At 40.4% G+C, this 25,237-nt stretch overlaps 1 protein-coding gene across 4 annotated transcripts in view; it reads left to right on the top strand.

Moving 5' to 3' along the window:
• Positions 1-5,527: 5,527 nt before the first annotated feature.
• Positions 5,528-25,237, top strand: part of LOC107827414 (glycerophosphodiester phosphodiesterase GDPDL3) — a 38,023-nt gene continuing 18,313 nt past the window's right edge. For 2 of the 4 annotated variants that reach the window (XM_075219837.1, XM_075219836.1), the window contains exons 1-8: positions 5,528-5,885; positions 7,523-7,816; positions 8,825-8,940; positions 9,147-9,648; positions 10,361-10,399; positions 10,975-11,259; positions 19,118-19,260; positions 23,791-24,268. In XM_075219837.1, coding sequence (XP_075075938.1) covers positions 5,738-5,885; positions 7,523-7,816; positions 8,825-8,940; positions 9,147-9,648; positions 10,361-10,399; positions 10,975-11,259; positions 19,118-19,260; positions 23,791-24,268 — 2,005 coding nt within the window. In that variant the 5' untranslated portion in view covers positions 5,528-5,737. Of the gene's footprint in view, positions 5,886-7,522; positions 7,817-8,824; positions 8,941-9,146; positions 9,649-10,360; positions 10,400-10,974; positions 11,260-19,117; positions 19,261-23,790; positions 24,269-24,585; positions 25,101-25,237 lie in introns of those variants that run through there. The other 2 variants (XM_075219835.1, XM_075219834.1) reach the window with 2 other exon arrangements.

Raw genomic sequence — 25,237 nt, 5'->3', positions numbered from 1 at the left:
CGGAAGATGTTGGTGTGCTCTATTTGCTTCGGAGTTGCTTGTTTGGTTAGTATGAGTTAGATATGTATTGTTTGGTATGGCGGGACTCTGTCCCGACCTTTATGAAAATTATGTATTCTTAGAGGCTTGTAGATAGATGTCATGTTCATAAAGGATTGTATGGTCTTGTCGGCCTATGTTCAGTGTTCAAGTGGTCATTTTGGTCTTAAAGGCCCATATGTCTTATGTATAAGTTGACATTACCTATTGTATTATACCTATTTCTCGGCAGCCTCTCCGGCTCAGTTATTTATGATAGTATGACATAAAAAGATACGTTATGTTAGTACTCGGTTGAGTAAGGTATAGGGTGCCCGTCGCGGCCCATCGGTTTGGGTCGTGACAAATGAAAATTACAAAAATGCTTTTCTTTTATTTAGGTAATTGATATTTTATCTAGTTACTTTTAGTTTATCTACCTTACATAAAATTTAAAAATATAAAAAATAGTTCAACTTTGTTTTTAAGGATATTAGTGTTTTGGTAGTAGTATTATTTTAATTTTGCGATGATTTTAATCTAATCCTATCCTATTTTTAGTATAATCTTTGAAAAAAATATATAAAATAATTTTGTTTTAATTACATTTCAGTTAAAGTCAATTGTTAATTATATTTTATTATTTGTGATACTTTTATTTTATCCTTGGAAAAAAAGAATGAGTTTTGGGCCAATTTTGTGTCTTGATGGGTCCAATCTTAGGCCCATTTTCGGAATTTTCCCTTAGCCCATACCCCCCCACTTCCCTAAAATGACCTAATCCTTAACCTTTCTTCTTCAGACACTAAATAAAAAAAACTAATCCTCTTAACCAAATACACAGTCGCCGTCGCCACCTCCTAAAACCAGCAACAGCTGGCCGGCCGTCGGCCTCCCCCCGTCATCACACCACCCTAACCACCCCAGAAGACCCTTCTCCTCCATCCCTAAAATACCAACCAGCGCCCACCCACAAATGACCACCCCATCTCCACCTCTTTCCGCCGCCCAAACCTAACACACACAACACCAGCGACTGAACCTCTCCACCGCCAGACCCCAGCAGTTGCACCATCTTCTTCAGCCTTACTGTCTCCATCCATGCCACCAGATCTCGCCGCAAACCACCGTTGCTCAGCCCCAAAAATCAGCCGCGCTCCACCATTAACACCAAGAGGCAAAACTCGTTTTTACTACCATTTTTAGGTCAAGAGTTCAGAGAGCTCAAAGTTTCAGACTTTCAAAACTGATTTTCAGTTCGATTTCTAGCCAAGGAAAGGTCCGTTTGAGGTTGTCGTTCAGGTTTTGGTCGAGGTTTTAAGCTGTCTCTTTAATCCTCATTTTGAGCCCGATTCCTATTTTTTGCATATGTATTATTTTCTCCATTTGACCTTTTGTTGGAAGATGTTGTATTAATCAAATTTGGAATGGAAAGTTGCTCATTATACGATAGATTTTGTGTTTCAAATGTTGCACATGAAGATTTGGTTATATAGCTTTGTGTTTGAGCTTTCACCAAATTAAACTCGCTGGTTCGATCTCTACCGTTAAGCTCGTATTGGATTGTTAAATCAGAGGGTGCTTGAGTTTGTTGGATCGTGTCAGTTTCGATTTAAGTTCGAGGAGCACGTTCAGCTTAGATCTAATTAACGTCGAAAGGGTCCTTGCTCTAACTGAGGTTCAATTCTTCAATCCCCTATTCATTTTATTCTAGCTTAATGTTAATTGTTTGTTTGGTGGTTTGATCTTGTGATTTGTTTAATCATTGTCTATGGTTTTGAATCTGTTCATTTGGTTACCTGCTCGTATGTTACTCGAATTGGGTTATAGTTGAACATGATTTTATCACAGTATATAAATTGGGTTGTTGGGCAAAAATTAAAAGAAAATTTAGGTTCAAGATAACAATTATTGTTCTTTTATTCTTGTTTTGGTTGCTTTTCGAGTAGGAGCATGCTTAGGCCGTCATCACCTGGGTAGGCAAACTTTAGGATTTTGTTGGTTTTGAGGTGAGAGGTCGTTCCTTTAGTTAAATTCATCCGGGGAATGCCCCGAAGGATTTGTATATAATTTATTTCGGGGAATGCCCCGTAGTATTTTGTAATTGGAGGCCAAAAGTAGAACTTGTAGTGTTTTATTCTTGTTTTATTTTTCTTTATTAGGTGGGGAGGACCTCGAGTCTCTTATGTGTTAATTTTTCCATTTCTGTGTTTATTACTTCAATTCAAATATTTTAAAAGCCGACTAGATCAAGTATGCAACCAACTAGTTATGGGACTTGGGGAGTATCTAACACCTTCTCCCCGAGTCAAAAGAACCCCCTTACCCCAATCTCTGGTGTAGACTTAGTTTTGGAGTCCAAAGTGTTTTAAAAGTAAAATTATTTTTTAAAAAAAATGGTGACCTGGCACACCGAAACCAATGTCAGGTGGCGACTCTAAAAAGTCCTTTTGAACACAAATATTTTGTCACTTTCAATTTTGAAAACCCTTTTAGCTTTATAAGCCTTTTATTATTTTAAGAGGGGTTAGTGAGGTGAAAAAAGGGGTGTGAAATTACTCTTGTCTTTCTTCTTGTAGAACTCTTTTCCTTTCTTAGAATTTGGTTTGTTTCTTTTCTTGGAGGATCCTTCTGTGGTCTCCTTACCCTTTCCATCATTTTTCCAGTTTCTCTTGCGCTTGAAGCTTGATTTTTTTGTACCACTTGATTCTTCCACAAAGGCATTAGGTACAGCTTTAACAACACCAAGCCGCTCGTCTTCAAGCTCCACATGACGGGCAACATTAGCAAAAGTTTTGATGCTATAATTATGGGTCAAGTTAACCTTCAAATGTTCCCAATTATTGGTAAAAGACCGAATCACTGCCTGAACCTGTTGCTCATTTGAGAGAACATGGCCAACACTTTTGAGTTGAGCAATCATATTTGGCATCACCCTTCGATGTTGCTTGGCCCCATGGTCATGACGCTTTTTGTACGTGTCAAACTTGACTGTCAGCTGTCGAAGGTGAGTCATAGTTGTACACCCATATGCCTCTCTTAAATGTGTCCACATGGCTTGAGCAGTAGGATATTGCTCACATTCATGGATGAGATTACAATAATTCCACGTGCAGTGGAATCTTTCTTTTTCCAAATATTGTAAGTTTCCAGATCCCTCATGTGTTGGGCAGTGTTACCCTCATCTGGATGACTCATAACATGGTTAATACTTTCAAGAGCATCTTGCTCTTCGAGTACATATCACATCTTACGACTTCAGAAGTCGTAATTTTCACTCTTCAGTTTGTCACCCTTGTTCAAGTCAACAATGATACTTTTCGATGCCATGTCTGTTATTAGAGACAATATGACAAGTTTAACTCATCAATATATACTTCATTCAATTTATGCATGTGATTACACACTCAAGTAAATTAATTATAATATTAATTCTACATTTAGTATAGAATCGAACCGGCACTACGTTTCTATTCATCATCTATATCCAAATATTTTTAATTAATATTAAAATCACTTCTTAGTGTGTACTTTATTTCAAGTCTCAATCCATTACAAAAAAATATGATAAACAATGTATGTAACTGGTGAGACAAATTAAATAATTTAATTTTTATTAAGATAAAACAATAATAACAATTTACATGTTTGCTAGGACATACATGTACCAACCGAACACTAACTCTTGCTCATATATGTTAAAAGGTGCACTAGGCCAAACATCATCATAAATCTCAGTTAAAATTTTATCCCAAGGCTCTCGAAGAGAGTCCGCTAAAATACCTAATGCTTCCCAATCAGTAATTTCTATCTAATTAGCCAATTCGGCTCTTTTAACCTAAAAAGGTGTACATGTTCAGGAATGGAAGTATCAGGGATCATTTTAAATTCCTTAAACTCCCTAAATTTCTTTTCTCCTTCTCATCGTTCAGCCCTTTGATCCCTTAACTTATTGTCTCGCCCTTGGGTCATTCCTTATGACTTCAGGCTCCGAGTCTGAATCATTATAGAAATAAGCCATGCGACGACATACCCTTCTACGTTATCCCCTTCCTTGACTTCAAGAACTCCCACTTGGAGTAATTCGAACTTGTCCCTGTTCAGCCATATTTGAAATAGGACCAAGGAAACAATAAGAATGACTACAACCATCCAATGTGACAATATATGTCACAATAACTTGTAGAAGTATATCAATGTAAGGAATTAATGTTGAATTAATTTTTTATATTAAGTAGATAAAAACTCACTTTTTCAGTTTTAACAAGTGAAAGCATATTATGAGAATAGAATGCTTATGAACCAGAAACACAAATTTCACATGCCTAATTCAAAGCGAGAAAAGTCCCACATAGCAGGTACTTCAACCAAGTAATTCAATGGTCACATATTCCTTATTTATTTTGCTTTGGCTTAATACTAAATACATGCAAAATCATCAAGATACAAATACATATGGCAGATGTTCATATGTATATTTGGAGAACACGAGAAATTCACACGAAAAAAGGATTATAAATACTATTTACGCAACAGAATGCGTCGTTTAATAGATTTACATTCGGGCAATAACTGTTCATCTTTCATTTCAGGATATTCTCGTGCAGAGTTTCTGATTTACAGCCGCTTCGTCATACTTTTCTTTTTGATAAAAAAATTGCTTTGGAACAAACAACAACAAATAATGATTGGAGGCGAACTTTTTAACAGAGTTTTATATTATTACATGTTTAAAGAAACAAGAAACAACATTGGCTTTGATACCAATGTTATAATAAACCGAGGGGCGAGAACAACAAGTTGTGTACCTTTTTGACGCAGCAGAGTTCGTTGAACTCACTATCAAAAGAATTGCCCCAAGTCGAACTTTGAATCTCTTGGAAACAAAGTTAGAATTTCACTAACTAAGTGTCTTTTATCCTTGTGTGATTTTTTTGGAAGAAGAAGGAAGTTTCTGTTTTCTCTTTCTTATGTGAGAAGAAGGAAACTTACCTGATATATATATAAAAGAGAAGTTAACCCACATTCAAAAACTGATTAACCCCATCACTATTTAACTGTGTATGATGTGTTTTTTTTTAGTAACTTTCTTTTACCTTATCTCTTTTAGATGGGTCGGGTCAGCCCACATGGAGCGACCTGAGATCCAAACTCAATATCCAACAACTCATATTGACGAGAGATAAATGCTAATTAATCTAATGACTTATAATTAATGGTATAAATTTCTTAATAAGTAATGTTAAAGCTCCATTTAAAAAAGACCGGAGAGCATAAGATTTAAGTGATCATGTCTAACTCTTCAACACAATTCTACCAACCAAAACGACTTCCGTTGAGTGGTTATGTCTAGAAACGATTAGCTAGGGGAAATTACAGTCCATTTTAGTATAGTCACGGCTCTAGCCACAAGTTAACAAATTCACGTGAAGCCGCTAAAGACAATTAAAGCTGGGGCCGCGTAATTAAACAAACGGCTTCATTCATTACAACTACTTTTGTTCATTAGCTAAGCATTATCGCTTCAATAATCTATATACTTACTAAATTTTGAAAAACAACGCCAGCTTGAAAAAACCAACAGCTATCGTAACCTTTCTTAAACTCTCTACGCCTGCTTAAACCTTCTTTTTATAAATTGTTAAATCTCTCTCCTCGTCCTGTCGAAGCCAAATTTAGTTCACATTTTCCAAGAAAATTAAAATTGTGTCAACAATATATGCGACAGTACTTCCTCCGGCTATCGTTGCCGGCGGCAATGTGGAATCTCCGGTCTCTCTCATGCTTATTGTTGCTCTGCTTTTCGGTCACGACAGTTGCTGCTCAAAGAACTAACAGTGAAACTACTAAATGGCTAACATTAAACGGTAACTTACTTTTCTACTTCTTCTCCTCTGTACTTAACTACTACGTTGCTTAGTAGCTCACTTTCCACAATTGGAATGGTTTCACTTCAGTTTTGAGTCTGTTGATCAATGAGCTGAATATTCTACTAGATTTACAATACATAGGAAATTTAAATTTTTCTACATTAACCCCCGAAGTTTGCTTTAGCGCTAGTGTAACCGAAAGAAATTCTGATAAAAATCTTAGGATGCTTTAGAGTTTTTTCACTTAAGATGTGTTTGGTACCAAGGAAAATACTGGAATATTTTCTGGTATTTAGTTAGTAAGCATAAAATATTGTTTCAAGAGCATTTATATATTATATGATAATCTATGCAAGCACTATGGGGGTGGGGTGAGGGCATGGGTGGTGTGGGTGTCGTGTGGGGTGGGGGTGAAGGGGGTTCGCAATTGGGGGGAGGGTGGCGGGGGGCAAGGGGTAGGGGTGGTTGGGGGGAGGCAAGGGGTAGGGGTGGGTGGGTCGGGGTGGTGGTGGGGTTAAGGGGGGAGGTGAGGGGGTTCGCATTGGGGGGGGGAGGAGTGGCGGGGGCAAGAGGTAGACGCATGGGGTGGTATGGGGGTTGCGGGGCCAAAGGGGGTAGGGTGGGGTTTTGGGGGTGGGTGGGTCGAGGTGCCAGGGTTGGGGGGGATGAGGGGGTTTGCATGGGGAGTAGGTGGGTCAGGGTGGGAGGTGCAAGGGGGTGAGGGTCGAGTGGGGTGGGACGTTGGTGAGGTGGCATGAGGTGGAGATGGGGCTTTGGGGGTGGAGAGTAGACAATAAGTGTGGATGGACACTTATGCAACTTATTTTGCTGAAGAAAATATTTTCCAAAATACTTTAACCAATCAAACATGAGAAAATTAGAAAATATTATTTTTCCTCCATCTCAAACACACCCTTAGAGTTTAATTTCTATGGAAAGTGTAAAATATCATTAGATCACCTAAAAGGTAAAGGAAAATAACTCTATTTTAATACCATCGGTTAATAAGATAAGATAGAATAAATGGTAAGTAACCTACTATAACATGTTAAATTACACTAACGATGTAAAGAATCTATTGCACTGATAACGTATATACCTTAAATCTTTTTACTAAATAATTTATAATCGACTTAGTTGAGCTGAAGCTAAAAGCAGGATCAACCATGTTACTGGTACCTGTATAACTGATCCCTTGAGAATAGCAGTAATGTAAATGTACAAGAGGAGCTACTTGTGCCATAAAACTTTTGCCATTACTGGTTTTTGATATGATGCTAATGACTAAATATTGGTGATAGAGAAGCCTAATATTGGTTTCACTATAACCAAGAGCTCAAAAACCAAACCAATTTTTGCGAATTGACCTTCTGGTTCTGTTGCTTTGTCCTGGGATCTGTAGATTTTGGGGTTCGTTTCTATGATATCATTTCTTCAAACAACTGGAATGAGAGTTCTCCTTTCATTAGAAACTGAACGCAGCCTTTTGGCTCCCCCAAAGAAGAATTAAAAGAACGAGACCCCCGAGTATGAGGAAGGACACTAAACAGAGTGAAAAGATTAATCCATTAGCTTTCCACATATTGTTTACAATGTTTCACAATCATTATAGTGTTTTTGTCTCTGCTTTGCAGGAGATGCACCATTAGTTATAGCCCTTGGTGGATTTTCTGGATTATTTCCTGATTCAAGCTATGATGCCTATATGGTGGCAATGGAAACTAGCTTGGCCAATGTGATTGCTTGGTGTGATGTCCAACTAACCAAAGATGGGGTCGGCATCTGCTTACCTGATCTCAAGCTTGACAATGCTTCTGACATTGATGTGTACTTCAAAAACAAGGAGACTAAATACTCAGTGAATGGAGTTCCAATGCAAGGATGGTTTTCTATAGATTTCAACTTCAAGGATTTGGCGCCTGTCACCTGTAAGTTTTAACTTATGGGATTTGGTTGTGTCGTTCACCAGTATGTTCCACATATCATGGTGTGCAACTCCGCATGGCTTTATGTGCAAGATTCTGGAATTAATGTCCAAGAATAGCGATTATGCTGAAACATCCACTCCTATGTTTTGAATAATATAACAAATTAATTGTAGGCGCTTCAGATTCGTTATCTTAAAAGGTTACTCAGATTCTTCTTTCTTCCTTTTTTCTGCTCTAAATAATTTGGGTTTCTTAGAGGAAAGTGGAATCTGTAGTTAGCATCAAAACAGATCTATAGCTTTGCTAATTTTTGGTGCAACTGGGCTATTGCAAATGACATAGAATGCCACGGTTGATTTCTTGAGCTCATTACGCTTCTGTAATGTAGCTATCCCTTGTAAATATTTTACAGCACTTACTTGTTGCTGTATTTCAATGAATTACTTTTACCAATCAAAAAATAACAATAATTTGGAGTTCTGCCATGTTGGTTTTTCTTTTTCTTCCCCGAAATGGCATGTTGACTCCACATGATGTATTTCTTTGCTCATCACTGATAGAGGAACTCTTTGATGAATTGCAATAAAAAGAAGGTGTGGATGATTGTATCAAACATAACCTTTTCTAGGTTTATTAAGATTTAGTGTGGCCACATCTTTCTAAAGTGGACTCCTCGGTGAAATGTGAATTGGCATGATTGTAAGTTGCTTGAGATTATAATATGCTAGTAATTGTAGTAATTAATCCAGTTGCATACCTTTTACTCTTCACATGATTTTTATGTCTAAATCAAAGACATGAAAGCCAGTAATGGTGCCTGATAACCCGACTTTTTAGACAAAAACCTGCCGTAAATTTTAAAATTGGTATGGCATATTATGTTGGTTATATAATCTAGAGAGCATAGCCTAGTTAGAGATGTTAAGCCTATTGCTTTGTGCTTATACAAGTTACTTACGGTGACTGAAGTTTCTACACAAAATATTAATTACTTTGCTTTTCGGACAGTGAGACAAGGAGTTTTTTCGCGGACCCCTAAATTTGATGGCACACAGCAGAAAATTCTTACTGTCCTGGATGTGGTTAACAAAGTCAAACCTCCAGGATTATGGTTGAATATCCAGGTACTTGTGCAATTTTGAAACGTTTCTACATAGTGATTGTTGTCTGGTGTTAATTTATTTCAGTTTCTTTCCATCTAAACGGCTCAATTTATAGTTTGTGTTGTTACAACATATTGCTATATATCACTGCATCTTGTTAAATGGTGCCTTGAGCTTGTGTCGGTACTGCATTTAATGATCCCTTGTTTTACGAATCCCTTTTGCAGCATGACACTTTCTTCAGCCAGCACAATCTGAGTATGAGAAGCTTTATTATATCCCTGTCCAGAAGTGTTATTGTCAACTATATTTCATCACCTGAGGTGAATTTCCTCAAAAGTATTGTGTCACGATTCAATCCACTAGTTACAAAACTCGTTTTCCGGTTTCTCGGACAGGGTGACATTGAGCCTTCAACAAATCAAACATATGGTTCTTTATTGAAGAATCTCACATTTATCAAAACCTTTGCCTCTGGAATTCTTGTTCCCAAGACTTATATCTGGCCGGTGGACAACTCACTGTACTTACAGCCACATACATCACTTGTCTTAGATGCTCATAAAGAAGGTCTTCAGATTTTTGCATCGGAGTTCGTAAATGATGTACCTTTTGCTTACAATTACAGCTATGATCCTGCAACTGAGTATTTGTCCTTTATTGACAATGGAGACTTTTCTGTGGATGGAGTACTGTCTGACTTCCCAATAACTCCATCAGCTACAATAGGTAACCATGCTACAATTGATGAATAACAAAATCCATTAATGTAAGCTTGTATTGTTGCTTTCATAATTTTAGTTGCTCATTTTAGTTAATTATCTTGATTGTGAATAGTGATGACTTGTTGGGGATATCTTCAATTTACTGCAGAAGTTCATGCATTTTTCAACAATTATTTCCAGTTTGTAAATATCTTATTGTGCCCTGGTGCAAAGTAAATCTAGGTAACTCCAAACTTTCTGGAGGCTGAAATTGTACTGGTTTACAATGCGTGAATAGTTATTGGAACTGCAATTGGGGCGTTCTGGACTTTGGAAATGCATAGGCTAATCATAGAGGAACAGAAATAATATATCTTTTCCACACATATGTGAGATATGTGGAGTCAAATTCATAAGAGTGGTTGGCCAATAATATAAAGTGCAATAACTTGTTTTGCAGTGATAAGCTTTGTGCTATCCTTAATGTGAATATAGAAACAGACCTGAAAAGAAAAACAAGTAGCTTTCTTTAAGAGAAATTGATCATTGATATCAACGAGGAGATCTTGGACACACTTGATTTGTAAACGGTGTGAATTGTGATAAGTGAAGGTGATCGCAGAAGAACTCTTTTGCATTTCATATTCATGGACACTTTCAGTTGGCCTTGAAATTTTATGCTTTTTTACTTTCTACCATGATACTCATCATTATTCCCATTCTTTCTGTCCTTGCAGATTGCTTCACTCATTTGGGCAAGAATGATAAACCTCAAGGTAAGCTACTAATGTATGCTCTTATTTTTGTGAGCCTGGTATGTTGTTTTGCTCAGTAGATGGCTTTTATACCCAAAGTGTGAAAATGCAAACCATTATCTTGCAATACTTTTGAGCTAGTCCTGTACTCAAGGTTGAAATGGACTGGAAAAGGTTTCTTGAAATTTCGAATTATAGATCGGCTCTCTTGTCCAATTAAATGAGCTTATCTAGGTGGAGTTCGGTTTCAAATTACAAACCCAGCATAGAGACTCTTCTATGAAAGAATAAGCAAAGATTTTGAGAATTATATTGTCTTGGACATACTTTAGCTTTTCAAGAGAAAATATAACATGTGATGAGTCATGTGAAGCAAGCTAGCACTTTTAGAGCTTGGCGCAACGATGTGACCATTCTCATATCTCGAGGTGGATTCAGTTGTTCTGTGAATCTGACATAGTTTGACTTAAACAAAGATTCTCTTATTAATAGGCGGCTCTGCTGCTTTAGTTTTCCTACCGTGTATTTATTGTTTTCATTACAGTTTGTACAGGACAATATATCTCAATCTTTCCTCATTTCCTGTTGGCCTACAGCAAAGCTTCTGATTATCACATCTGAAGGAGCGAGTGGAGACTACCCAGGTTGTACTGATTTGGCATATACAAAAGCTGCTATGGATGGTGCAGATGTTCTTGACTGTCCTGTCCAAATGTCAAAGGATGGAATACCCTTTTGCCTGGGTTCTATTAATTTGATAGATAAGACTACAGTTGCTCAATCGCCATTCGGCAATATTGGTAGTGCTGTCCCAGAGCTTAACGTAACAAATGGAATATTCACCTTTAACCTTACCTGGGATGAGATTAAGAGCCTGAAACGTAAGTGGACCAACTTTCATTTTGTTTATTATTACTTTTTTTTGGATAATCGTGGTGTCCGGGCCGGCTTACGTGCACACCAGCCGGCTTGAGCTGCTACTTCCCACCAGCTCAAATACCGAGTAATTTTGTCCACCAAGGCTTGGACAGTTAGGAGGAAATGGAAATCACCTAGTGTTTTTTGCCTTTGCTGGGGATTTGAACCAACTTTCCTTTATAGTAATAGATGCTACAGCTTTTCAAACTAATATCTACTTGTTTACCTTAAAAATGGTAATTACAATTATATTTGATTTTGTGATTCTAAAAATACGTGATTTATTTTTATGCTAGTTGTTAGGCAGTAGATGCTAAGTGTGAGACTAGAAAATAAGATAAGACCTTGAAGACAGTGTGTCAAGTGAGCCGGATGGCTGAGAATGGGGGCCTCGAGCTGGCCTATACGGGGCTGCGAGGTCGAGCTAAGTGTTAGGCTATGCCCGGTAGATGAAGGACTAACAGTTTTGAGAGCTTTGGTAAGAGCTTTTTATGATCAATAATGAATAATAAATGAAGAACAATTAATGAAAGACAATAAATGTAAGTAATAGAAATAAGGGAGAATGTATTTAAGTTAGAGAGCAGAGAATGTTATTATATTGAATGTTGTATATGTGTATCGTATGCGCAAAAAATAACAAGGATCCCCTTTATATAGGAGGGGGAATCCCAACATAGTACATACGCATTTATTACAAAGACAAATGGCTGGTACAACCATTTAATACCACGGTACGGGCTTGTACTATTCTTATAGACTTGGTCAGCTTTAACCGCTTGCCTTGGGAATTTCCGGCTTCGGTCATCATAGCCGCCGATTTGCTCTGCCCCGAGGTCGATCATAAGGAACCCTCGGGGTTGGGCCTCGAACTGTGCCCCGGGCCTCCCGAAGTCGGGCTATGGGATGTCGCAATGAACATAAAACCGGGCTCTTCGATTTTAGCCGTACACAGATAGTCTCCGCGTTTCTTAGAGTAAAATGATGAGAAACGATTTTGACGTCGGTCTCCTCGAGCCTCTCACGATGACATCATGCTTATGACATAAGCTTTTGTGATAACTGAAACGTCCCATCGGTTCATCTTTCCAGAAGCATTCAATGTATCGCCGGTTTATTTTCCCAAAAGCGATAATATCGCCGCCGATCCGTTTCCCATAAAGCATTGATTGCGCCTGTCGATACGTTTCCCAAAGGCGCTGATTGCGCCGTCGGTTGCGGTACTGCCTTTCTATAAATGGAAGGTTACTTGAACCAAAATTCCACCCAGCCATTCTTCAACAGCCTTCAACCCTTTTCTTCTGTTCATCCTCATCCAAACTCTAACTTCCATGGTTCAAGCCCGTGACCGTAAGGTCACACAACAGCGGTTTTGCAAATTATGCCATGGCTCCTTTTCAGAGCTTTTCTAATTGTTGTTTCGAAATAATGAGAGGGGGGCTTCGAATTAGCCCCGTACTAGAGGATATGTGGACCATGAACTATTGCTCATCCCCCTTAACTTCAATCTGGTGTGGCGCTTCACTCCTTTTGCTTTCCATGGAGTGAGGTGGTGCCATCTACTAACTTTTGCATCCCACACCGGTGCAATATCTCAAGAAGTGGCTTCTTAATAGTAGTGCTGGCAAGACCCATACTAGCCAAATTTTTTACCAAACCACAATTTTCCCTGCCTGTTAAGAGCTTTTGCTCTTTGATAGGCTACAACCTCTTCCTCATCTTTTTCTGCTTCGGAGAAGATTCTCGAAGGTGTCGTTTGGAAGATCGAAATGGGGTCCCCGAGGAAACGGTTCTCGCAGATGTCACTCCCGAGGATGTACCTTTGAAAGTAGATTAGGCTTTTAGACTGTTGTTTTCTGCTTCTTTGTTTTTGTGTAAGGACCCCTCGAGGGCTTTTGTAATCGTCTACTATCAATATAAAAGTTGCTTTGATTTGCCTTTGGCTTGTGTTGAATTTTTATTTTGCTTTTGATTAGCCCGAACACTGGGATCGGACATCGTAATCCCTCTGGTTCCCGATTAGTTACTATGATATTTCTTGGGATACTTCGTTACCCCTCGGACTAAGTCTCGATTGATCTGGTGCATACTTAGGCCGCCGGGACTTCTGAGTTTGAGTTGAGCGAGAGGAGGGTCCCGATTTTCTTTGAAATAGGGGTTAGCCCTTTTAGGCCTTGTCGCTAATCCGCGAGTGAGAGTTTGCTCGATCATATGAGAATAAAGTTAGCCTTTAGACTTTCACAGACAGTCCCCGAGTGAGAGTTTGCTTGAGCTCGGGCGGCCTCGAAAACTTGATTCGAACTTAAAGTGAAGATAGCCCTAAGGCGTTATAGATGGCCCCTGAGCGAGGAGGCACTCGAACTTGGATGGCCCCTGGGCTAAAGTAACCGAGAGAGCGTTTAAATTGATCTGAAGGCGAAGGTAGCCCTGAGGCTCTATCAATAATTCTCGAGTGAGAACTGGCTCGGGCTCAGGTAGCCCGAGGGCCAAAGAATCGGGTGAATGACCCGCACTTGTAATAGCAGAGATCATCGAGATAGGGTACCATCTCGAGGTTAGGTTTATATGAATAGCTCCTTATAGCTCATAGTTACGCTAATAGAGATCCTCGAGATCGGGCACCATCTCGAGGCTAGATTGATGTTGATAGCTCCTTAGAGCCCAATTTTATTTGATAGAGGTCCTCGAGATCGGGCACCATCTCGAGGCTAGGTTGACATTGATGGCTCCTTAGAGCTCACCGTTATGATAATAGAGATCCTCGAGATCGGAAACCATCTCGAGGCTAGATTGGCATGGGAATTTTTGACCCCTCGAACGTTGTATGATAGCGTCATTCGTATGGCTTGGTCACTAAGCGACCGGGATGGTCCCGCCGGTACACTTCCCCGAAAGTGATAATGGCCTAGTTAGAATTAATTGGCCTTTAGAGTAGGCGGACAGTCGCCGCTTGCTCTATGTATAAGTTTGTTTCCTTCCTTTTTGAGGATTCCGCTATTTTTTACAGCTATCCCTTTTCATAGAGTTCTTCTTCTTTGCTTCAGCTCTTTCACCTTTTTTAATTCAAAGCTTTCGCCTAAGTCGTTATTTCCTTTCTCTTGTTCCACCACAGTTATGGCTGCCATGCCCAAATTTGTTCGCCCAGAAAAGGAGAGTTCCGCCTCCCGCTCGGCTGGTGGTACGCTGCCGGCGTCCGGTGAGCTAACCCCGAGAGGCTTTATCTCGAAGATAGACTTTACGTTATAGAGGCCTCCCAATGTTCAGGGCCAATGGGAGTATGCATCGAGATTCATTTCATCAATAGGAGAGGGACACCTCGAGGCAGTGATGAGAGATTGCGGATGGGGAGAAGAGGTGGTATTGCAGGTACCTTCCCTAGGAGAGAGCATCATGGCTCATGTAGAGGGGTTTCTGAACGTATACACGTACCCCTTTACGTTGGGCCCTCTTGATAGAGTTGTGCTCGACTTCTGTTGAGGATATCGGGCTACCCTGGCACAAGTTCACCCGTCGTTATGGAGGGTAGTATTGATGATGAGGTTTTTTGCGGGGGAAGCCGGGCTTGAGTTCACCCTTAGCCATCTCATTAGGCTGTATCGACCCTTTCATCACCGAGGCCTGATAACTTTGCGATGCCGATCCACCAGGCCCTTTGTTGCCGATGATGAAGAAGATGGGGACCGAGGGTGGATGAATCGATTCGTCCGAGTAAGGACTGTCGATATTATCCCCATGGAGTTCCTGCCATTTCCCGAGAAATGGAATGTCACACGTAAGTGGTACTCTTGTGTTTTTATCGTTTCTGCTCATGATGGAGATGGATTCTGTAAAGACGCTTTCCCTTTCTTTTTTGCAGCAGTCCCGTGGATGCCGTACGAGGTCCCCGACCTGACGGATTGGGCTTGGAAGCTGGCAGCCCGCTCGACCTATGATGAGCGTAAGTGACGAGATCTGTCCAAGGGTAGATGGGAGGCAAAACACCACGGTACATGCTGTGTGGTTTGCTTTCTTTGAAAGGTACTTTCTTTTATGTGTACTAACTCTGTCATCGCAGGCATTGGGGAATTTTCTGAGATGAGACTGTGCCCCCTCGGAGAGGAGGAAGGATCGTCGGTTTCGGGCCCGAGGAATAATAAACACACGGAAGGAACCCTTGCAGGGCGAAGGTGCTCATAGCGAGACAAGTCCTGCCCGGAGGCCTAGAGAAGATATTTCGGCTGAGCCTGCAGCACCCGAGGCTTCTGGCCTTAGAAAAATGGTTCCTCCTTTGCCTCCGTCTTCTCTTCCCATCGAAGGTACTTCGAGCGATAAGGATTTTCTACCGCCGTCTTCTTTTCCCGTCGAAAGTACTTCGAGGGGTGTTCGAGATCAGAGGCCGCCTTACTCAAGCGAGGTCTCGAACGATCACATTCCTATTAGGAACGGTTCTGCTGGGGCCGATGAGACCAGGTCGGTAGGTGTGCATTTGGCTTTTGAGGAGGCTCAGCGACTCTGTTCGGTGGTGAGCTTTGGCCGATTGTATTGGCTTTTCAGTTTTGCACTTTCATTTCCTTATTGAGCTCCTTTTTCGTAGGCCTTTGATAAGCTTAAGTCCGAGCTGCTTCGCCGTGAAGCCAGGTTGCGAAAAGCTTTGGATGGGGAGAAATCCCTTAGGCTTCTTTGTGACAAAAGGAGAGAGGAGTTGGTATACCTACGGTACGAGGCGAATCGAAGCCTGAACAACGAAAGCCACCTTGAGAAACAGGTAACCTTTGCTTCGAGGGAATGCATGCTTCGTCTTCTATCCTCAAAGATTAATATTTTGATACTTCAGTTGCAGAGCAAGACAGAGGATCTGGAACGCCTTTGGGGCGAGATTGGCCAGGCCAAGTATGAGTGTAACGGGCTAAGGGCTCAGATAGATGCCCATATTGCGGCCAAGAAGAATGCTTTGGCCAAGGTTTCTGCCCTCGAGGTACAGCTCCGGAACGCTCGTGAAAACATCTCGGTTCAGACGGGCAGGATTGCAAGGCTCGAGTCCGACCTTTTGAACTGAGCAATCGCCAGCTGTTGTGCCTGTAATATCTCAAAAGTAACGTGAAGGCTAACCTCTTGTTCCCCTCGCGCTGGGATTTCCTGAGCTTCCTGTTGGTTTTCTCGGCGTATACTCCTGTCAGTGTGGGAGCTTACATCGACGTGTTGGGCGTAGGGGTGGGCATTCGGTCGGTTCAGTTCGGTTTGAAGAAATTCGGTTCGGTTATTCGGTTTTCGGTTTTGTAAAAGTAGTAACTGAAACCGAACTGAAATAAGTTCGGTTTTTCTAATTTCGATTCGGTTATTTCGGTTTGGTTTTCGGTTTGAATATTATCATATTGGACTCCTTCTATGTAATAATACGACCAGCGAATTTGTTGATTTTTCCCAAAACTTCGAAATTGTTGGAAATATTGTGTTTATAGAAAAAAAATAGATTAAACTTTGCACACTATTATGGATCATAAAATTCAAACATAGTGTAAATTACAACTCTGTGTGAAATTCTCCCGGTATCTATCACATATGCTATGGAAGTTTTAATAGACGGAAAATCTTTAAGATTGGAAAGTTGATGGACTTACTTAATTGGGTTGAGTCTTTGATAGATTGGACCTAATAGTATTAATTTATCACCTATGGGCTTAGCCTATATATAACTTAAAGAACATATATGCTAATAATTCGGTTTTTCGGTTAACCGAACTAAAAAATTTAATAATCGAAAACTGAACCGAAAAATCAAAATTTTAAACCGAAACCGACCGAACAAACCGAATAACCGAAACCGAAATAAAAAAAAATTCGGTTTGGTCGGTTTATTCGGTTCCGACCGAAATATGCCCACCCCTAGTTGGGCGTTGCGTGAGACCACATCCACGAGAATTGGTTCTGGTGCATCCTCAGGGTTTCGTGGTGGTACAACAATACCTGGAATAGCTACACCATTCTCTCCATGGTCCTCAAGACCGTTGTTTTCATGTGCGTTTACTGAGTTAAACATTTTGACCTGAAATCAAAGATTCTTGGACAAGAAAAAGTGTGAAAAATAACTTGTGTTATGTAGTAAACCAACAAGAAAACAATCACTATTATTTTTAGCCCCACGGTGGGCGCCAAACTGTTTACCTTGAAAATGGTAATTACAATTAGATTTGATTTTGTGGTTCTAAAAATACGTGATTTATTTTTATGCTAGTTGTTAGGCAGTAAATGCTAAGTGTGAGACTAGAAAATAAGATAAGAGCTTGAAGGCAGTGTGTCAAGCGAACCGGATGGCTGAGAATCGGCGCCTCGAGCTGGCCTATACGGGGCCTCGAGGTCGAGCTAAGCGTTAGGCTGTGCCCGGTAGATGAAGGACTAACAGTTTTGAGAGCTTTGGTAAGAGCTTTTTATGATCAATAATGAATAATAAATGAAGAACAATTAATGAAATACAATAAATGTAAGTAATAGAAATAAGGGAGAATGTATTTAAGTTAGAGAGCAGAGAATGTTATTATATTGAATGTTGTATATGTGTATCGTATGCGCAAAAAATAACAAGGATCCCCTTTATATAGGAGGGAGAATCCCAACATAGTACATACGCATTTATTACAAAGACAAATGGCTGGTACAACCATTTAATACCACGGTACGGGCTTGTACTATTCTTATAGACTTGGTCAGCTTTAACCGCTTGCCTTGGGAATTTCCGGCTTCGGTCATCATAGCCGCCGATTTGCTCTGCCCCGAGGTCGATCATAATGAACCCTCGGGGTTGGGCCTCGAACTGTGCCCCGGGCCTCCCGAAGGCTGGCTACGGGATGTCACAATGAATATAAAATCGGGCTCTCCGATTTTAGCCGTATACACTACTGCCTTAAGTTTTCGGGATGTAACATAGTATGTTTCAAGATAACAGTTGTTGATGCATATGCAAGTCAATGAGCTGAATTCAGAACTTATCAGAAGAAATCGGCTTGTGAATTGTCATTTTCTTTGCTCGCATGTGAATAGTATAGGTGTACATGTGTCCTCTTAACACTTACATGTTTAACTTCTAGTCTAACATGAATGTTAACTATCAAATTGCTCTATAGTTGTATCGTACTACAAGAACAACAATAATGTCTCAGTCCCAAATAAGTCGAGTCGGAAATATAAATCCTCACTGGTTGTGTATCTCCATTTAAATCCATCTCAGGCCAACATTATACATCTGTACCTTACTACTGAAGTATTAAATTATATTGATTTGCCTAAGAGTGAGTTTCTGGTGTCATTCCTAACTATAATTTTTTTTTTCCCTGTTGAAGACTTTCAGTCTTTTGATATATAGAAAAGACAACCAATGTATGAGGACCATTCAGCTTTTTCGTCTGTGGCTTGTTAAATTGTTAAACCAATGCATGCGGCTAACTCTCAGGGAACAAAGCAATTGTGCTTTCACGTTTTAAGTTGGTTTTTACCATTAACATTACAGCTACTATGTATTTTCTCGACTATCATCTTCTTTCTGAATGAGAGAAGATGTCACACATGATGGATTCTCTATTTCAGCTTTTAAGAACCTCTATGCACAGATATGTACCTGTTTTTGTCATACTATATTTTGCAAACTGCTTAGCATAGAACTTTCTAATCTCATACTTCATCATGCTGATTCTTTTCTGATGTTGTTCTTCTCCAAGACATTTGATATTTTGGAGGGTACATCACCGGAATCTCCCCCTCCCCCTTATCTGCAAAGGTTGCGGATAACAATTGTGATTTTTAGCTGCCAATGCTTCAATCCTGTACTTAACATGCCTTAATTTCTTGTAGCGGCAATATCAAACCCATGGTCAGAGTTTAGATTGTACCGAAATCCAAAAGCCAGAAATGACGGAAGCTTTGTGTCGTTAGTGGATTTCTTGACATATGCAAAAAATGCCACAACTGTATCTGGTGTGATGATCAGCATAGAGGTGAGTTTATTTCTGCTGGTTCTGTTGACATTGTTAATACCAATTACATTATGTATCAGCAAACATAAAGTTCATATTACACCTAAATGGGTATATCCGTTCTGCAGTAGTTTTATTTGACGTCACATAAATTATGAGATTTCGAAAAAGGGCTTTACAATTCCATGAAGGCAAAGAAAATACCAAGAGACTTTTGGAATATGAATGTAATAATTTTTAACTTCAGTTGTTGACATGATGGGTTTTTCCCTAAATAGAAGATATCTTTTTTGCTCTTGTGGTTTTTGTTTCACACTCAATCGGCACTGAGGGATGGGAAAAGAATGCCTTGAAGTGGAATATTCCAAAACGCAAACGGCAAAGAGTTTCTGATAATTTAAGAATAAAGTCTTCCCTTGAAGATCCATTATTCATCTATTTATTTCATATGATTACTCTTTATGTTTGGGGATGGCTTGTCGGTATGGGAGTTAATGCAACTTTCAGAGCGAAGCTAGAGGAGGGAAGGGAGACAATCTTGACCCAGTGTTGGTAATAATGAAAAGCAAAGATTTTATTTTTCCCTCTTAAGATGATGTTCACGTAAAAAGTTAATTCTTTCCTCTTAATATCAATGTTTTTTTTATAAGGTAAATTGTACTAATCAAAAGGAAGAAAAGATGGCTTGTCGGTATGGGAGTTAATGCAACTTTCAGAGCGAAGCTAGAGGAGGGAAGGGAGACAATCTTGACCCAGTGTTGGTAATAATGAAAAGCAAAGATTTTATTTTTCCCTCTTAAGATGATGTTCACGTAAAAAGTTAATTCTTTCCTCTTAATATCAATGTTTTTTTTATAAGGTAAATTGTACTAATCAAAAGGAAGAAAAAACTCTTGTATACAAGAAGTATACCAAAAAGTAGAGAATTTACATCAAAGCATGATTCTCTAAAAAAGACGTCCAATCTTCTATACAAGTAGGGGCTATATGAGTGCAGCAAAAAGCGATCGAAGATAAAAAACTATTCTTAAGATGTGAAAAAGGAGACCCAATCCCCTCAAAAGCTCTCCTATTTCTCTCTCCCCCAAACTATCCACATGAGAGCTAACGAGGCGAACTTCCACGCCTTTTGCTTTCTTCTTCTACGGAAACCGGCCCAGCTATATAAGATTTCCTTTACAGTGCTTGGCATCACCCATTGAACACCAAAAAGATTCAGGATTGCCCTCAACAAACCCGAGGACACAGGGCAATGCAACAAAAGATGATCAACTTCTTCCCCTGAGCTTTTACACATGTAGCACCAACTAACAAGTGTAATTCCTCTCTTTCGCAGATTTTCAGCAGTCAAGATCACTCCCCTCGCTGCTAGCCATGCAAAAAAGCACACATTCGTGGGCGCCTTAGGAATCCAGATCGAGGAATATGGAAAAGTGGCCTCCTCTCTCACCAACATACTCTGGTAAAAGGACTTTACGGTGAACAATCCATCGCCACGCAACCCCCATCTCCAAGAATCACAAGATGGCTGGGGCCTGTCTTGTCCATATAGCAGTGCCAACAAATCTTGGAGCTCCGCAATCTCCCAATCTTGCATGTTCCTTGTAAATGAGAGGTCCCATACTACCCCCTTCATGCTCCTTGTGAATCTGTTGGACCATCAATTCTTTCTGGTTTGAAACTCTGAAGACGCGGGGGAAAGAGACCCTCAGAGTATCCTCTCCACACCACCTGTGATTCCAAAAGCCGATTCTCCTTCCATCTCCCACCCTGTAAGTGATGTTGCCATTGAAGGCTTCCCAATTCTTCATGATGCTTCTCCACATGCCACACCTGAAAGGTGCTATGCTATGATTGTCTTGGTCCTCCAACCCCCTCCCGTGGAATCGTACTTTTCTACTATGACCTCTCTCCATAGAGCATGCTCTTCTACTCCGAATCTCTACAGCCACTTCCCCAACAAAGCTCTGCTGAATAACCTAAGTTCTTTTACTCTAAGTCCACCCCACTTCTTTGGGGAAGTGACTATTTGTCAATTCACTAGACGAAACTTTCTAGTTCCATCCGTCGCATCCCAAAGAAAATTCCTTTGAAGCCGCTCAAGTTTATTTCTGATGCTCACATGAGCTTGCAACAGGGACAAGTAATAGGTGGGCATACTCGATAAAGTCCTTTTTAATAAGCACTTCCTTACCGCCTTTTGACAAGTAGCGTTTCTGCCAACCTGCTAATCTTTTTTCAATCCTTTTGATCACTGGATTCCAAACTATAGTATCCTTATGCGAAACGCCCAATGGGAGACCCAGGTAAGTAGTTGAAAGAGAGCCCACCTTACATCTGAGAACACGAGACAAAGCATCCATGTTAGCAACCTCACACACCGGGAAATTTCACATATGCCGAGGTTGATTTTGAGTCCTGATACTATCTGAAACCACTGCAGGACCTGCTTCAGATAGGTCAACCGATCCATATCGGCATCATAGAAAACCAGGATGTCATCCATAAAAAGCAAATGAGAGACTCTTCGGGCATTGAGCACCCCGATCGGAGCTAAGAATCCTCTCAAGAAGCCTCCGCCCGCCGCACGATCCATTATTTTACTCAGAGCATCCATCACTAGAATGAATAGCATGGGGATAGGGAGTCACCTTGCCTGAGACCCCTGGAGCTGCCAAAGAAACCACACGGGCTACCATTAACCAGGACAGAGAATCTGACTGAGGAAATGCAGAACTTGATCCATCCCCTCCATCTTACCCCAAACCCCATCCGCATCATAATGAAATCCAGGAACTCCCAATTGACATGGTCGAAAGCCTTCTCAAGGTCCAACTTGCATAGTAAGCCGGATTCTCTATTTTTCCTTTTGGAGTCTACCAGTTCATTTGCCACCAAAACAACGTCCAGGATCTGCATACCTTTCATAAACGCATTCTGGGAGGACGAAACAGACACGTCAAGAACCTTCTTGAGTCTATTGGAGAGCACTTTAGAAATAATCTTGTAAATGCTCCCTACAAGACTAATAGGCTTGTAGTCTCTGATACAAGATGCACCTTCTTTCTTAGGCACAATAGTAATAAAAGAGACATTGATACTTCTCTCGAAAACACCATTCACGTGGAAGTATTCAATGGCTTCCATCAACACCTCCTTAATGGTGTCCCAACAGAGCTGGAAGAAGGCCAAGGAGAAACCATCAGGCCCGGGGGCCTTATCACCAACACAACTCGACACAGCCTCGTGCACCTCCTTCTCCTCGAAAGCCCTTTCTAGCCACTCACTATCTCACTGCCCTATGTGATTGAACTCTATTCCCCCCAAAGTAGGCCTCCAACTAACTTCCTCTTTGTATAAGTTCTCATAAAACCCCACTATCGCCCCTTTTACCTCCTCCTCTCCCTCAATCCTCACCCCATCCACAACTAAGGGCTCTATGAAATTTCTCCTTCGATTTGCAACCGCAACCCTGTGGAAAAACTTGGTATTTGAATCCCCCTCCTTTAACCAGAGCGCCCTCGATTTTTGCCGCCAACTAATCTTTTGAGCTATTGCTAACTCGATTATTTCCCTCTTAACCTCCCCCAATCTCGCTTTCTCAGATTCATCTAGCTCCCTCGCTCCTTCCCCTCTCTCTGATTCCCTCAATTCATGCATAAGCTCCCTCATTTTAACCTCTACCCTCCCAAAAACCTCCTTTCCACCTAATAATATCTCTCTTGAACAATTTAAGTTTCTTCGAAAGACGAAATGAAGGTGTCCCTAGTATCCCGTAGCTTGTCCACCATTCTTTCACTTTGTCACCAAATCCTGGCACTTTCAACCACATATTCTCGAATCGGAAAGGAGCACGCACCCCCCTCCCTCTGCATCCATCTAGCAAGATAGGCAAATGATCCGAAGTCAGCCTAGGTAAAGGAATCTGCAGCACTTGCGACACCAGCTCATCCCAAAAGGGCGATATCATAAATCTATCAAGTCTAGACCTTGAGTTGGAATCCTCCACCCTGGCACAAGTAAACCTTTCCCCTGACAGAGGAAGATCAATGAGAAAGTGATCATTGGTGAAGTCAGAAAACTCCTCCATGGCCCTCGAAATCAGACTACACCCTAATCTCTCCTCCGGGAATCTAATAGTGTTAAAGTCTCCCCCTAGAACCCATGGAATGTCCCATTTCCCCATAAAGTCTCCCCTCCTAATATCAATGTTCACATTCCCAAAAGGAAATTATGGGCAATTACAAAAAGTAATCCTGTTGCTTGCTTAAGCAGTAAACATATCTGCCCTCTCACTAATTTTGTGCTTTAGAATTCCTATCATTTGCTGTTGTTGCTCAGTTTACCTATTAGAAGGAAATTATGAACATCTGTTTACTGTACGACGGTTAATAAGTATTAAAGATATGCTTTTTAAAAAATTTAAAAGTTGTCCATATAGCTGTATAGCTGACAGTCTTCAATTTCTTTTACGAAGAAGCAAACTTTAGTGCCAGGAGGAAGCAACAAAATCCATACCAATTCATTTTTTATTTGACAATGCTTGTGCAGAATGCAGTTTACCTGGCAAAGCATGGATATGGTGTAACTGCTGCTGTTCTTGAAGCCTTGAGCAACACTGCTTACAATAATCAGTCAGCCAAGAAAGTTATGATCCAATCAACAGACAGTTCGGTTCTAAAAGAATTTAGGAAAAGCCATTATGAACTTGTGTATAGGGTTGCTGATGATATCAGTGATATTGAGAGCTCAACTATATCTGAGATCAAGAGCTTTGCTAGTTCTGTAATTGTAACCAAAAAATCTGTTTTTCCAAGTGAGGAACAATTTCTCATTGGGCAAACAGATGTGGTGCAGAAGCTGCAGTCATCGAATCTCCCAGTGTACGCAAGACTCTTTAATAATGAATTTGTGTCTCAAGCATGGGACTTCTTCTCAGATTCATCTGTCGAGATAAACAACTATATCTCTGGAGCTGGTATTGATGGTGTTATAACAGAATTTCCCGGCACAGCTGCTAGATACAGAAGTAAGTAATTCCTATAGCTTGTTTTTACTCCCATTGCATTCCATCCCCAGCTTCTCTTCCTTTATTTCCTCCCTCCTCTCTGAAGTACAACTGCAATTTGCCATGTCTACTCGTATTTTCTGGAGATTTTGCTTGGTCTTTCTAATCTAAATTATAATAGGAAACGCTATACTAGTAGACATCAGAAGCTTATGAATCAAAGTAAAATTACAACTGCTTTGGACAAGTAGGAAGTATATTTGGAAATAACACTGATTTGGGCAGTATGGATTCTATTTTGGACTATGGTACTGATTTGTGGAACTTCTGGGTTATAGGGAACCGTTGTTTGGGTTATAAAGACCGACCACTGTATCTTAGCCCTGTTGAACCTGGAGGTCTCCTACAATTCATGGCTCCTCAGTTATTGCCAGCAGCTGAAGCTCCAAATCCAATACTTACTGATAGTGATGTGGTTGAGCCACCTCTACCTCCTGTTGCAAAGATCACTCCTGCTGGCAATGAGTCTATAGCTGCAACTCCCACCCCTCCAAGTGGTCAATCCTCAGTTGTGGCTGGCGTTTTCACAAGTTGCGTCGCCATTCTTCTTGCCAATCTTCTGATCTTTTGATCAAATCAGATCATTTGTGCCTCAGTGAGACCATACAGTGCACTTTGTATGTCCATTTTGCTGATCAACTTCATGTTATTGCAAAGCCATGCATGATCACGACAGTAGTCTATGTAAAGAGAATAGAAGAGGGAAAATAACGGGGATTGTTATATTGGTTGTATCACTGAGTAGAGAAAGAGTCTGTACAACAATTAAATCAACAAAGATTAAGTTGAAGAAGATAAGGACTATAAGAAAAGAGCCCAAATAGGAGGAGAAAGTTACAACAACGTCTTAAAGATTAGGAACTGCAAAAAATAAAGAAAAGTGATTTTCTTAGACAATTCCATTAGTTGAGTGACCGAGCAATCAACTCC

The sequence above is a fragment of the Nicotiana tabacum genome, chromosome 8 (assembly GCF_000715075.1).
Source record: "Nicotiana tabacum cultivar K326 chromosome 8, ASM71507v2, whole genome shotgun sequence".
Classification (NCBI taxonomy): domain Eukaryota; kingdom Viridiplantae; phylum Streptophyta; class Magnoliopsida; order Solanales; family Solanaceae; genus Nicotiana; species Nicotiana tabacum.
Note: the sequence above shows the minus strand (reverse complement) of the source record. Positions and strands in the feature narration are given on the sequence as shown.